This window comes from Camelus ferus, chromosome 9, assembly GCF_009834535.1.
Source record: "Camelus ferus isolate YT-003-E chromosome 9, BCGSAC_Cfer_1.0, whole genome shotgun sequence".
In the NCBI taxonomy this organism is placed as follows: Eukaryota; Metazoa; Chordata; class Mammalia; order Artiodactyla; family Camelidae; genus Camelus; species Camelus ferus.
In genome coordinates this window covers 79,459,207-79,473,794 of record NC_045704.1, presented here as the reverse complement: position 1 = coordinate 79,473,794, position 14,588 = coordinate 79,459,207, and the positions used below count along the sequence as shown (strand labels likewise).

Below are 14,588 nucleotides of genomic sequence, written 5' to 3'. Positions count from 1 at the left end.
TTCTCTCACCACAGATCCTGTTCACAGACAGGCTTGGGAACCAAATGCATAATCGTAAGATGACTGCTAGAGAAGACATGACAATATGTAACTTCCAATTACATTTTTCTAAATCATAATTTATAGGCACATTATCTCAGAAAAATGACTGCTACACTTGGATGCTAGCATTAGAGGTAAAACTAGGAAAAAAATTTATTAGACACAAGATTAGAACACTTGAGTTTGAACAGAATGAGTCCCAGCTTCCACAAAATACTTAAAATGCAGAGCTAGAACCTCCCTTGGTTAAGAGCAGAGCAGGGCAGCTCTTAACCTGGGCTCTACAAATGGACTTCAGAGGGTCTATGAAGCCTTTGAAATTACATGTACGTTTGTTTATAAAATGAGAAGTTTTCTGGGACAAATCTATTTGGATAAAAGAATTCAAAAACCAGCAAAGATTAAGATCTGCTCCTTTTCCTGAGAAAGGAAAATGAGACAGCCACTGGTGGTCCTCAGTTGTATAATGCACGTCAAAACTGCAGACAGCTTCCACCACCTTAAAAACAAGACATTCAAAAGATGAATAATAAACATATCAACACATTTGACTAAGTTTGTATTTTTACTGGTAATGAATAATTTTTACTGGGAAGAAAATAGCATCAAATCAAGTACTTATGGGAAAATCTGAAGCAATGTTTATTCCTTCCTGCTGGAACCTAAAAGGGGATTTTCTGACCTACCATGCTACAAATTTCTTCAAAACACAACTCTATGGAAATGCAGCCCAAGACTTTTGGAAAGAACTCCACAGCATAAACTAGCATTATTTCAAATCACAACTGTTTTTATTCTTTTCAAAGCAAGCAGTGGTATAAGTCTTTTTAAATGTTTCTTTATGGAATGGCTTATAGAAAATGGCACCTGGGACCTTTAGCTCTATGTCCCCAAAATTTTCTTTCAAGAATCTGCTTCATGAAGTTTCTTTTAAAAAAAAAGATGACACCTGACCTAAATTGGTTTAGGTCAAAACAATCTGAAAAACAGATGTGTCGCAGCAGAAAGCTTCAAGACTTTCCCAGTTCCTCAAAAATGCCTCTAAATGCCACTCTACCATAGCTCAAAGAGGATAGCTACCCTAAGACACCACCTGTCGATGTTTCCAGATGGTCTGTGCACGGCCTGTTGTCACTGGTTGCCGCGCATCATCTCCTGTAGATAAATGGTGTTCATGTGGTAGGCTGCCACCCAACCTGGATGCCTCTGAGCATTCCAATAATACGACTGAGAAGCAGCAGCATAGTATTCCTGCCAGGCCCTATAGTAAGCTCTCCAGTACTCCTCATAGTCCTGATAGGTATTTGAGAAACTCGGATGTGCTTCCCCACGGCAGTCATACCAGCCATCTTCCTGCGGTTCTGTCTGCGGTCGATAGGAGGACCGCCTGGGAAGGTTTCTCCGGCTCTGCTTAACTCTCTGGTTGTGGTTAGCCCCCTCTTTATGCCTGGCCTTTATTTGGATTTCAGGCGATTCCTGATACTCTACTAGATTAGGGGTGTCACCTTCATTCAGAGGTTGTTCCAAAGAGATCTGGCCATCCACGGGAAGAGGTTCCGAGTCCTTCAGCTGAGTATCAGAAGAGCCTTCCACGTGTGACTTATTTCCTTTGCTCTGGGAAGAAGTCCTTGAGCTGTAAGAACCACTGTCGCTCTCAGAATCTCCAGATTGGCTACTACTTGCCAGTATCTGTGCTCTCTCTTCAGTGATTCTGTTTCTCACGAAACCATTCTGAGGATTCACAGTCTGATCCCCAGGACCTGTGTAGTGTCTGATGATTTCCACAGGTTTCTCTAACCCTTCTTTAACAAAGTACTCATAATCCTCCACCAATTCTGCAAAAGTCAAAGGGCATGGCAGACGGATTTTAAAGGAAGACAGACAAGGAATTGTGGGGAGTGACACAGAAGCTTCTTTGACTTGGTGCTGATTATCAGCCGAGTTTTCAACAGATATCTGAACAGAATTCTTCATCTGCTCTTCCAGTTGTATGGCACAGCCCAGCTCTTTTGGCGACATTGCTTTCTCTACAATTCCACACTCTGAGTGGCTTTTCACAGGAAGCTTTTGTTTGGTATTATTTTTTGATTTGACTGATAGTGCAGACACAGAAGTATTTCTAGATGAAGCCACGTGGTTACTATAAGCTTTCTGAGTTTCAAAGGTTCTCTCTATTTTTTGAATTTGTTTGTTTAGGGGCTGGGGAGGTATACTTGCTAAGCCATATGTATGCATGGCAGCTTCGACCTCCACATCCCAATCCAAACATTCTTCCATCAGACCAGGAGGAATAGGATCTACATAAAAGGAATAAAAAAGTATCAAATTCTCAAGCTGCTCTCGACTAGCATTTTTTCAATGGCTTCATAAAGCCTTCCATGGTCAAATACAGTTAAGAAACAAACTGTACTAATTAACATACTAAGAAGCTTAATATATCAGTATTTTAAAAAACCTAAGTAATTCTTGCAGAAAAGAAACCTGCCCCAAAATATGCAAGGCCCAACCCAGACTCACAAGCAACATCTCCTTCCACCTCCCACCTGAAAAGGGCTTATTTCTAGGAGTGAGGGATGGCTCTGCAGCAGTCCTCCCACCTCTCCTCTTCTCCCTCTCCCTAACTTCTCCTCTGTACTTCTCTGACAACAGCAAAACAAGACATTAGAAAATGGACTGTTTTCCGAAAGCTTACCAACTGGGAAATAATACAACTGTAACTCTGTACCCAAGTAAATCTGCCACCAAATATTCTAACAGGGAGAAATCACTGCCCTCAACAGTGGAGAAAAAACCTCTATAGGGGAAAAAAGCTAGATGGCTGTGAAAAGATCTGAGGTACCAATGGCACTTGTAAATTAAAAAAAAAAAATTCAGGGCTCCTACTCTCTAAATGTCCTGTTCCATCCAGGTGTGACAATTTGCTTCCACCTGCACACTCAGACCTTTCCAAAGTATGCCCAGTTTTCACCTTAAGCAGACCAAGGACACAGAGCCCCTGCTTTACAAAGATCTTGTCCATGTGTTGCTGCCGTTGGTATTCCATGTCTGTGTCCCCACTACTAAAATCCCTCTTCAGATGGGGCTCCTGATCCTTCGTTGAACAGACCCTCTGACTAAACTCGGATTCCTATGGAGGTGCTATCTTTTGGCTGCCGAGACCTATCATTCAGGCCTTTCCCTCCTAATCCTGCTCTAGGCAACTTATCCGCACAATCTGTTGTCACACAAGTGTCTCATGCAACAGAGACCTAACACTATGAATATCACATTCTCATGTTTTCAGGCCTCTGTTAATACTTCATAAAGATCCAAATATGTCATTTTCTGGTATCCAAAAGCCAATTTTATTTTTATCACTAGATGCTATGATACTGAATCCTACCACAAGTCCTAACCCTCTTGTACCAATTTTCAATTTAGTTCTTCCATATTTATAATTACAAAGATCACCAACAGACACATACATAGAGAGAAATAACATAATACAATCTTAGAACTGACAGAGAACCTAAAGGCCATCTACTCCAAAAACCAATGCTTTGTATATCAGGACATAAGCTTAGAGCAATTAAAGAAATCTGTAAAAAGATCATAAAATGAGCTGTCACAAAGCCATAACTACTATAGAATCCACAGTATTCCAAAATCTGTGCTTAATCTAACTTTGTAGAAACCACTAAAGGAGTTAAATATAAATGGATAAAATATTCATTGCTGTATTTATTCAATAACCACATATCCCATCTTCTAGAAGGTTATGTATATACTACGTAAGTATACATCTATGTATCTATACAACATACATGTACATACTAACGTGCATACATTAACATGTACAATTGACCCTTGAACAACTCAGGTTTGAACTGCGCAGGTCCACCTATATGCAGATTTTTCCCAGTTTGTACTACAGAACTGCATACCCTGCGGCTGGTTGCATCAGCAGACGTGGGAACGCAGACGGAGGACTGACTGTAAGTTATATAGGGATTTTCAGCTGTGCAGAGGCTGGGCACCCCGACCCCCAACACTGTTCAAGGGTCAGCTGTATAGCAAATAAGCCGTATTTTCACACGAGTTTTTTAGGGTTTTTAAAAAAAATGTTCAAGAGATCATTAACAGTTTTAAACATGCATTGTTTCCAAGATGACAGTTTAAAAAAGCAGCTTGATAAATGATACATTAAAATCAAAAGTGTAGGGCTGGTAATAAAGTAATCTGCAGTGAAAAAAAATCAAAAGAAAATACTTCAAAATTTTCATAATAGTGTCCAAATGAATGGTACTGTTCCTTCCCTGAGGTGACAAAGGAGAATATGGCAAAATTATCTTCACAGTAACATAAGAGATAAAATACATTCCTTGATATAAAATGAAATCAAATTGTAAGGCTACAAAGTAAAATACAGAGTTAATACAACAGGAAAATACTTTTCATTTTTAATGTGTCATTAGTTAGCTTGCAGTCCTCTCCCTGCTACTTATTAGCTGTAAGACCTTAGGCAAATTACTTAACTTTCCTGTGTCTCAATATCCTCATCTACAAAATGCAGATACTAACAGCACATACTTCATAGCATTGTGGTGAGAATTAGAGTTAATATACATAGAGTACTTAGAACACCACCCAACACATCGTAAATTCTTATGTTAGCCATTATTTTTATTAGGCCTCTAATCATTACCATTATTATTTCGACAGCAAAATTAAACAGACAAAATATACCTGGTAAAGGCAGAAGGTTGATATTACATTTCTGGGCAATTTTCATCATGGTATTTTCTTCTTCTCCCCTGCAGCAGTAGGTCACTGTCAATCCCAAAGTACCTAAAGCACAGAAGGAATGTTAAGTAGTAAATCATTTTCAGAAAAATGATACTTCACATCCAACTGTCATATTACAGATTCTTCCCCGTAGAGAAAGTACCCAAGCTTTTTCTTTTTCTTTTTTTACCAAAACGGCCAGCTCTGCCAATCCGATGCATGTATGTCTCCCAATCCAATGGTACATCCAGGTTTACAACCAGATTCACCTTCTCAGCATCAATCCCACGGGAAGTCTTGAATTGAAGAAGAGAGCAACTTTTTGTTTGCATTAACTATTGCATGGGTAACAATGCACATTGCATTATTCTGGTATAACCAAGAACCAAATCCAACAGGAGGATATTTAGGAACAAAGGAAAAGAAAATCCTTTTCTCATCACTAACTAATTTCAAGAATAAAGATAAAAATATATAAGACATTTTTAGGAAAGCATGTTTCCTAGCACTGGAAAGACGATTATCTTCTGGTATTCTTGTCAGATACACCCACCTAAAATAATAGATGAAATCTGTACATTTGATAACAGAACATATGTCCAGATAGATTAGTCACCCAAACTGAACAAGAAATTTACCAAATCTGTGGAAATGAGGACTCTGCAATGAAACTGCCTCAGTTTAGCCACAGCATCAAGACGCTGATTCTGACTCATGTTGCCTAAAAAGACCCAAAAATAAAGTCACATAAAAACAAGCTATGATACATTTATCAACTCCACAAAAAGCAGAAATCATAATTTCCAGTCCTAACACTTTAAAAATATAACAACCAAAGTTAATTCTGTCCTTATATGCAAATCTAGGTTAAGACCTAAAGTCAGAATCTTCTAGAACATGGTTAGGCAATCAACTTGAAATTATTTAGGCTGCTTAGTTTTAAATGGTGACTAGGCTATGCCTGCAGATATAACAATTACATATCAGGTATAACAATTCTTAGGAAAATAAAATTGCTTTAATCAGCTATTTACCAATTTAGTGGTAAAGTGTGATCTACAGGTAAAATATTGGTCCATATCTCATTCATCTCATGTCTCATGATACACCGTGACTAAACAAACTTATGTTAACAGGTTAAAAACTAAGCTATCAACCAAGCTCTAATAAGGATCTCACTGATCAAAAATTGTTTTAAATCGTTCATTCTTATTAGGCCAGCAGTAATAATTTAGCTTTGTGTTAAAAATGAGCCAGTTTTGCCTTCCATAAGACAATAAAAGTCAATTCAGTCAGCAAGTCTTAGTGTTTTTAAATGACTATATAAAGAAACAAAATACTTTCCAGACAACAAAGATAGACTTTGTTTTATAAAATTAAGTTCTTTGTGGATATAACTCCAGTTTTCTATTTTTTTTTATTATATATCATGTTACTTCTTAAAAAACAAAGATACTGATACATCAAATTCCAGCGAAAAATAAATCTGAAATTCCCTTTACTCTGGAGACTCAGTGTAACCTCACATTCACGAGACAACTCATGAAGTGGTATCTCTTCCTCCTGACTTTGGGAAAGCTTCAAGTCAGGACACTTAACAAAGATTAAAGTAAGAGATGAACTTACCTGAAATGCACTCGGCAGGAAAGCCTTTAGAAGAAAGGATATCAGCCAAATGTTGTGCTCTATGAAAAATAACACAAAAGGTTATAATTTTTACAAATATTGGCCCACACCTATCCTTCCATTTCACAAGATGACCAGATGACCTTTCAAGGCACATTACCTGCTGTGTAGATTAGAAAAGACTAAGGCTTGATTAAATGGAATTTTGCTGAACAGTTCCTGTAAATGCTGAGTCTTTTCCTCAAAAGTCTTATGGGCCAAAGGATATGAGTTGACAAGTTTGTAAAACTGCTTCAAACCTATAAAGAAGAGTCTTCTGTTAAAACAAATACATTTGCTATATCACAGTAGCAAATAGGAGAAAGCAACAGCCAACTAAGCAAAGGAAAGCTCCAGAATGTCACGAACAAACCCAGTAAGCATCGAAAATCTATACTCACCTATGAGACTCAGATCACTGGAATTCAGTCTTACAAAAGTGGGCTCTCTCATGTACTTGGTCAAAGCATTAGCCAAAAATTCAGGGTAAGTAGCTGATACTGCCAACATCTGTTTATTGGCAGGTAAGGAAGAATAAATCCAACTGCAAAACAGAAGAAAAACACAATCATGGAAACTATCAGACAGTAATCATCACCTAGAAAAGCCAAAGACAGATACTGTGGGACACCATTTTAATAGTCAAGTTAGTTATTTTTCTTACTTTATTTGCTCCTGGAAGCTGCCTTCTTCTAAAAGCTTATCCGCTTCATCAAGAATAAAGAGACGTACACTGCCTGGGTTCAAGTAGTCAAGCTCTATCAGTTGTTTAATTCTGCCTAAATTCCAGAAGAGAACATATAGAAGTATTCATGATGTACCAAATTTGTGCTAATTTCAGCCAACGTTGTTACTCTACTTACAGGCTTAACTGCTGACTTTCCTGACCCAACGCTCATTATTCGACATTTACACATAAATCACAAATTAGAAATCCTGACTTCCGATCTTGCCTTAGTCTTTATTTTTCTCTCACATTTCATCACCAACAAGTATGGAAAATAAACACTATTCCTGTAAAAAGACTTGACTGCTAAGGCACTGAATGCTAGACTGATTCTGAGTGATTCCTGACCGAAAGACTAATATGGAAACCAAGAATCATCCTACTCCACAGCTTAAAAGGGCTTCCTAAAAGTCATCTCATTCCTCTTCTTCTCAGAAGCCTATTCCATACTTGACCTTAAACATCCTTAGGAATGGAGATTTGTGTTGGTAATCCAATCCTGTGTTTATATCTCATTAATCTAATGTTCTTCATTTTTAATCCTCAAAATAATTACCATAGTTATCAAAGATTCTCATACTGTTATTGTTATACTAACTGTGTTCAGCTCCTTTAAAGCCCCAGTTATGAACAGACACTGGTATCTTACCAGGAGAACCAACGGCGATATGACACTTTTTAAGTCTGGTTTTGTCTTGTGATAATGGAGTCCCTCCAATAAACACATGACACTCTAAGCCTTCCATTTTTATTCCAATGGCTGTGATAACAGAATGTATCTGCACAGCAATTTCTCTTGTAGGAGCCAAGATCAAAATCTAAAAAAAACAAAAAACAAAAAACAAAAAAACATAAAATGTACCTTTAACAAGTCAGAAGAATAAACACATGTGATTGGAACATTCATTATACAATGAACTATTTTTCATTTAAATGATCATTTTAAATTCATTCATTTATGTATTCATTTGACAAACATTAAGAACCCACTATGTGCCAGGCCACATACAAGTTGCTATAGAGACAATAGTTAATACAAAGACCTTGTTCTCATGGCACTTTCATTCTTGGATGATAAGAAGATATACAATAAACAAATGTACAAATAAAGGCAGGTAATGGAAAGTGCTATGAAGAAAAAAATCAAACAGGGAAAAGAGAAAGAAGGGACAAAGGAAGGGAAGACATTATTCTAAATGGTACAATCAAGAAGACCCCTCTAAAGAGAGAACATCTGAGCACCACGGAGCTGAGCTAGCTATGTGAAACCCAGGGAATTGTCTTCAGGAAAAGGAAACAGCAAATGCAAAGGCCTTAACATTGTAGTGTTCTTGGTGTTTTTCAGGAACGGCAAGGAGGCCCATGGTTGGTCCAAGTTAGGGTCAGAGATCTAGCTCCAGAGGCTAGGTCATGAAAGGCCTTGAGAGGCACAGTGAGAAGTCTGCAATATAACTACTGGAGGAGAAGGTAAAACAGCATGTTCTCAACTACAAGGGGGAAAAAAACTGCTTAAGAAGTCTAAGACAAAATATGCCGAACTGTTAATGGCATTTTCTCTCTGAGATTATATTTTGTCTTCTGGTACTTCTTTATTTTTCGGAATTTTCCCAATTTTCAAAAATGAATATGCATGATTTTGATAACACAAAGATCTTAAATTAAAAATGAATTTCATTTATGGAACTTATTCAGAGTTTTGGCATCTGACCTGCTGCCAAACTGTCAGAAGCCAAAATCTTAAATACATTTATCTCAGTTCACAAGAATAGCCCAGGTTCTTGGGAAACAGAAGGATTTTCTAGGTGCAACATCACTCAGGATTTGGTAAATCTAAGGTAGGACTCAAAGAGCTTTACAGATCACGAATATGGGTATCTGCGTAAAAAAACATTTGACATACCCCCAGATACACATGACCGAGAACTTGAAATACAGTCTGCTGTAACTATTAAACCACACAGCAGTACTATGAGCATCATATCTGATTCATCTTTGTATTCCCAATGCCTAGCATACTGTTCATATATAGCATGAGCTCAACAAGTCTTTGTTGAAGAAATGATCCCCAAACCCAAATCAACTGTTAATCTGGGATAAGGACATCTTAGACCTACTCTAAGAGAACCTAGAAGATGGAGATCAATATGATACATTCACTGTAAGAACCACCTGCAGTTACCAGCAATAGCCAAAGCACCTCATTACCATGAATGACCTCACCACAATCTAGTGAGCAAATAAAAGAATAAAGAATTCCTATCCGTATTCTCCAGTAATGATAAAATTGACACACACGGCAGGCTTATTTAACATGCAGTAATAATAGAAATTTCCAAACTTCTAACACTAATAATGTATATTTGGTCACCATCCACACCACCACCACTCAACAGCCTTAAGGTCTACTTTACTTTTATACTTTTCACATGTCTTAACTCAATCATTCACCAAATTCACTTCTACCTCTACTGGTATTTCTTCTACCTGTAGTAAAATCCACATAGCAAACCCTCCTTTGGGTCCTCTGAGCTCAACTTACCTGGGTACTTAAGTTTTCAAGAACAAGAGAGTCCAAAGCAATGGTGGAGAATACACAGGTTTTCCCAGTGCCAGACTTAGCTTGAACAATTAAATCTGAGGAGAAAAAACAAAAATTATCAGTAGCCAGGACTGACTCAAGAAGCTTAGGTACTAACATGAAATCCCAGAACTAGAACGGTCTCCAGAGATCACCTCCTTGGCATCTTTGTGTTTAGTTAACTCAAAAAAAAAACCAAAAAACCCACATGAGGCCTTATCCAGAAACACACCTCCTCCCTGAACCTCCACCGTTTCTTTCTTGGGGGGCAGGCTTAGAAAGCAGAAATTTATATTCTTAAAGTTTTGGAGGCCAGGAAGTATGAAGTAAAGGTATCAGCTGGCCCACATTCCCTCTAAGGCTCTGTGGTACAATCCTTCCTGGTCCCTTCCAGCTTCTGATGGCTCCAGACACTTCTTGGCTTGGGGCTGCATAATTCCAATCTCTCCCTCCATTGTCACATGGCTTTTTTCCCTCTGTCTTTCTCCCTTCTCTTTTAAGGACTCTTGTCACTGGATTTCGGGCCTACTATAATCCAGGATGATCTCATCTGAGATCCTTACTACCGTTTATTTTCTCAAACGTAGAACAACTTGTCAGTGTGGGATGGGCCTTAATCACCTTCAATTTCAAGACTGCGCCTCCGTTTGACAGAGGACCAAACAGGCTCACAGCGTGCAGCGTCTGGCCCCGGGCCGAGCCCTGCCGGGCGGCCGACCTAAGCCCTTCCCGGCCCTCGCCGCGGGCTCGACCGCCGCCGCCCCGCTTCCTCCCGCCCTACCGGCCTTCCCAGGGCCCCCGCCCTCACCGAGCCCGCAGCGCCCCAGCGGGATGGCCTTGAGCTGCACGGGCGACGGCCGTTCGAAGCCGGCCGCCCGCAGCCCCTCCAGCACCGGCCGCGACAGCAGCAGCGACTCGAAGTCCGCCGGCTCCGCCAGCAGCACGTCCCCGGTGCGGGTCCGCGGGCCGCCGACGTCGTGAGCCGTCCGCAGGCTCCGCACCGGCCGGGGGACTGGCTCGGGGGCCGAGAAGTCCGCAGCCACACGCTCCGCCGGGACAGCGGTCTCCACGGTCGCTAAGGCCGCCGGGGCTTCAAACGCCGCCGCCATGGTAGCCGCGCCGCCGGATCTCGCGGTACTTGGGACGAGGCGGGGAGCCTGAGGGCGAGAAGAGGAAAAACTTTATTGGTAGTCTTTGTGCGAAGACACTGACAAGTCTGGCCTCGAAGAGGAGGGCTAAGGGACGGAAGGTGGAGGCCTAGAGAGAGTCAGAAACAGCTACAACAACCGAAAAGTGTGGCCTGAGGTAGGCAGGAAAAGGGAGGAGAGGAAAGCTGAAGCTACCGGTGTGTCGCCGCCTGCGGCCTGCAGAGGGCGCCGCGCGCTCACGGTAGGAGCGCCGCCCCGCCTCCAGGCCCTCTGTGGGCGGGTCCTCCCAGCCCCGCGCCCGGCGTGGCTGGCCTCACGACGCGGTCTTTGTGATGCGCCCAGTGCGTCACGCTCCCCGCCTCGCGGCCGCGACTCCGCGGTTTCGTCGGCCTGATCCCCTTCCTCTCCCGCTCCAACTCGCTGCTTCTCGTGCTCACAGAGAGCGCCCGGAGTACAGCGAGACTTAGGATGTACCACTTTGCCTGGTACATGTTTGTGCAGTACCGCTTTATTCATCTCTGTGTCCCCAGCCCGTAGCGTAATACGTGGCACATGGTGAGCTCTGATAAAAGTCAATCGAAATGCAACAAGCAACTGGACTGACAGCTCCCAAATTCGTATCCGCACCTCAGACCTCTCCCTGTACTCCAGACTTGTACATTCAGATTCTCCCTTCTCAACATCTCCACTTCGATGTCTAAATAGACATCTCAAATTTAACATTTTCTGTGTGTTGCTCCTACTCCCCCCCCCCCCCATCTCATGGATGACAACAGTCTTTAACACTTTACTTTAGGTGTCTGCTCAGATATCACCTTGTCAAAGAGGGCTTTCCTGAACACCCACCTGAGACAGCGCCCCCATCCTGTCGGCTCCCCGGCCTTTCCCACAACTCTCTAGTCCCTTGTTCTGCTTTATTTTTCTTCATGGTACTTATTCCTAGCTGAAATGTGTTTACTGTCTGTCCCCACCACTCTATGATAACAGGGACCTGTTCCCTCTTGTTCTCTGAGGTATCCCTAATGGGAAAAAAACAATCTGACACAGATTAAGTGCTCAATATTTATTGAATAAATAAGTCCCTATAACAAAGTCTAAGTCGTAACTCCAAATGTTAGTATTTCTGGAACCTAATCTTATTCACAATTCCAAATCTAAAGATATTCTGCATCCAATCGCAACTTTTCCCTTTGTCCTTATATTGTAATTCCAGTCATTATCTCTCACGGGCCTCAGGCTTCCCTTCTCACAGAAACACACACACACACACACACACACACACACACACACACACACACACACACACAGAGCGATGATCCTTATTCCAAAGGATGTAGGAGGGGTTTTGGCATGGTAATCCCATTGGAAAGGGGTTCCAAAGATGAGTTTGCTTAGAAATGTACAAAACATTGAGAAAATGTCAACTGTTCATATGAAAGAAGTAGGCCTGTTAGGAGTGGGCACTAAAGGTTCCAGACTTCATCTTGGTACCCCACCCCTTTCTTCCACCTGATCCCCAAATCCCCAACTTGGGAATTACTCTTGACTCCATCTTCCCTTGCAGGGAAGCCAATTACTCTTGACTATCCCTCTGCCCTTTCTAACAATTACTTGAGGGCAGGTAATTTTGCCTCCAAATATTTCATCCATTTCTCTCCTCCAGTCTCCATAGCATCAGCCCTATTTTAGGCCCCTTTATCATCATAACTCTTACAACAATCTCCTGAATGGTACCCCTGGCCAGTTTCTTCTCTCTCCCGGTCACCCACCCAACAGGTGCTAGAGTGATCCTTCTTCAGTGGATGTCTTAGGTTGTTTGGGTCCAGCTTCAAATCCTGCCCTTTTGACAGCCTTGTTTATTTCCCATCCCAGGCTCCCACTTCTCAATATAAATGATTCCTGTCTAGCTCTTACCTTGTTCTATTTACTTGTTCATGTATCTGTCCTTCACACTAAATAAACTGTGAGCTTCTCAAGTATGGAATTTTGTTACCCTAGTCTCTCCAGCCCAGCACCAGGCCTTGGTGGACCTAATAAACGTTGAATGGACAACCTTTTCTTGCTCAGAAATCTGTGCTGGGCTCTCATGCTCACAGCAGTAGCTGTGTAGAACTCATACCAATCATCAATGAAGAAGCCAGCTCTCATCCTAAAAGAAATAAAAAAATTCCTTTTCCAGAAAAGAACATTTATAGTTTTATAGGCATTCTGTTATTGAATTTGTTGTTTACAATGTTTTATGGACACAAATATTGCAGTAATGTTATTAGGAATAATTTTTCTATAGCTAAAAATACAAATCAATGAATTTTTTCATCTGTACTTAAAAATTGTAATCATATCGTTGGTCGTAATTTTTAGTGCTGTAACAATAAAACACAAAGGTAAGAGACCATTTAATAACCAGGTAAGGTATGAGAGTAACATCCACAGAAACCAGTTGGACTGTCATCTGCCTCCTGGCCTCCCCCAGGATAAAATCACAGAGGGACCCCAGCCTCTTTTTATGCTATTCTATGTACCTGGAAAGCCTTTCCTCACCTTATGTACCTGGAAGCTAAAGGGAGGAAAAGATTCCTGGGAACTGAAGTGGGAAGAAGACATAGGCTCAGAGTGGATATTGAGGTTCAAATGGTCCCAGGCAATCATTTCACAATGGAGGTTTCTGCACCCAGAGGAAAGGAAAATGATGTAATAAAAACATGGACATAAGATGGCCCACCCTAGGTGTGAGGATCCATAGAAGTATGTAGAAAGAAGGGAAGGAACTAAGTTTCTTTTTTTCCTCTCATTTGACCCTCAGAGCAACAAAGGGCAGGCAACATGATTATTTACATTCAATCTGCAAACATCTCTTTATTCACTCTTTCCACAGAAATCTTCTAAACACCTAATAAGAATCAGCCAAATGGTGGAGATACAAAGATGGGATGAAATAAACAGAGCATTTGCCCTCAAGGAGAAAGATACATGGCCAAGTAACATTGATCAAGGAAGAAATATGAAAGCAGCACAAGGAGGTGTAAAATCATATGCAGTCCTGACATTTTTCAGGGCCTTAGTTGCTCCAAGTGTGGGAGGGAGGGAGAACTTGGGAGAAATGGAGCAAAACAGCTTTTGGTGTTCAGAGAGCAAGAGCTTTCTTCTCTGTGCCCTGCTCATCCTCACCCAGAAGAAAGTGGTTTAAAGCATGCACGGAACTGTGAGAAAAACTCCATGCCCAGATCACTCTTTTCCTAATCCCTGGAGTCTAGCACTCCTGCCAAGACAGCGGCACCAGGAGACAAAATTCAAGTCCCTTGAAGCACTGGGGGCTGGTTTTCTGAACTGATCCTGAAGCATGGATGAGGAGTTCATGAGGCAGCAGGGGTGGGAGGAGAGCTCACCAGGCAGACAAGTCAGGCAGATATTCTGGGCAAAGGGAACAGTTTGTGCAAAGGCGTGGAAGCGTGAGAAACCATAGGCTAAGTTTAGGGAAGGTACGAACTTTAGTGTGAACGGAGGCAAGTATGGCAGCCCTTACCAGGAAACAAAGCTGCGGGGATATATTGGTCCCATATTAGGGAGGGCCTTGTCTGACACCCTAAGGAATATAAAATAAACGTGTTGTGCTCGCCCAAGGTGAGGCAGGGGTCGGGGGAGTGTTGTGTAGCAATAGAGAGAA

The 14,588-nt window shown here is 41.4% G+C and overlaps 1 protein-coding gene across 2 annotated transcripts; it reads right to left on the bottom strand.

Annotated features, from left to right (window-relative positions):
- Positions 1-594: 594 nt before the first annotated feature.
- DDX20 (DEAD-box helicase 20) lies at positions 595-11,069 on the bottom strand. Of its 2 annotated transcripts, none has more exons than XM_032487330.1 (11): positions 10,585-11,069; positions 9,738-9,832; positions 7,848-8,016; positions 7,136-7,250; positions 6,873-7,015; positions 6,593-6,731; positions 6,433-6,491; positions 5,445-5,527; positions 4,970-5,102; positions 4,768-4,869; positions 595-2,339 (listed from the first exon to the last, which is right to left on the bottom strand). In XM_032487330.1, the coding sequence occupies exons 1-11, from the start codon at positions 10,883-10,885 to the stop codon at positions 1,174-1,176; spliced, it is 2,505 nt and encodes an 834-aa protein (XP_032343221.1). In that variant the 5' UTR covers positions 10,886-11,069; the 3' UTR covers positions 595-1,173. The 2 variants fall into 2 exon arrangements, with proteins under 2 accessions (XP_032343221.1, XP_032343220.1); XM_032487329.1 differs by having other exon boundaries at positions 4,997-5,102; positions 10,585-10,927.
- Between the last annotated feature and the right edge of the window lie 3,519 nt (positions 11,070-14,588).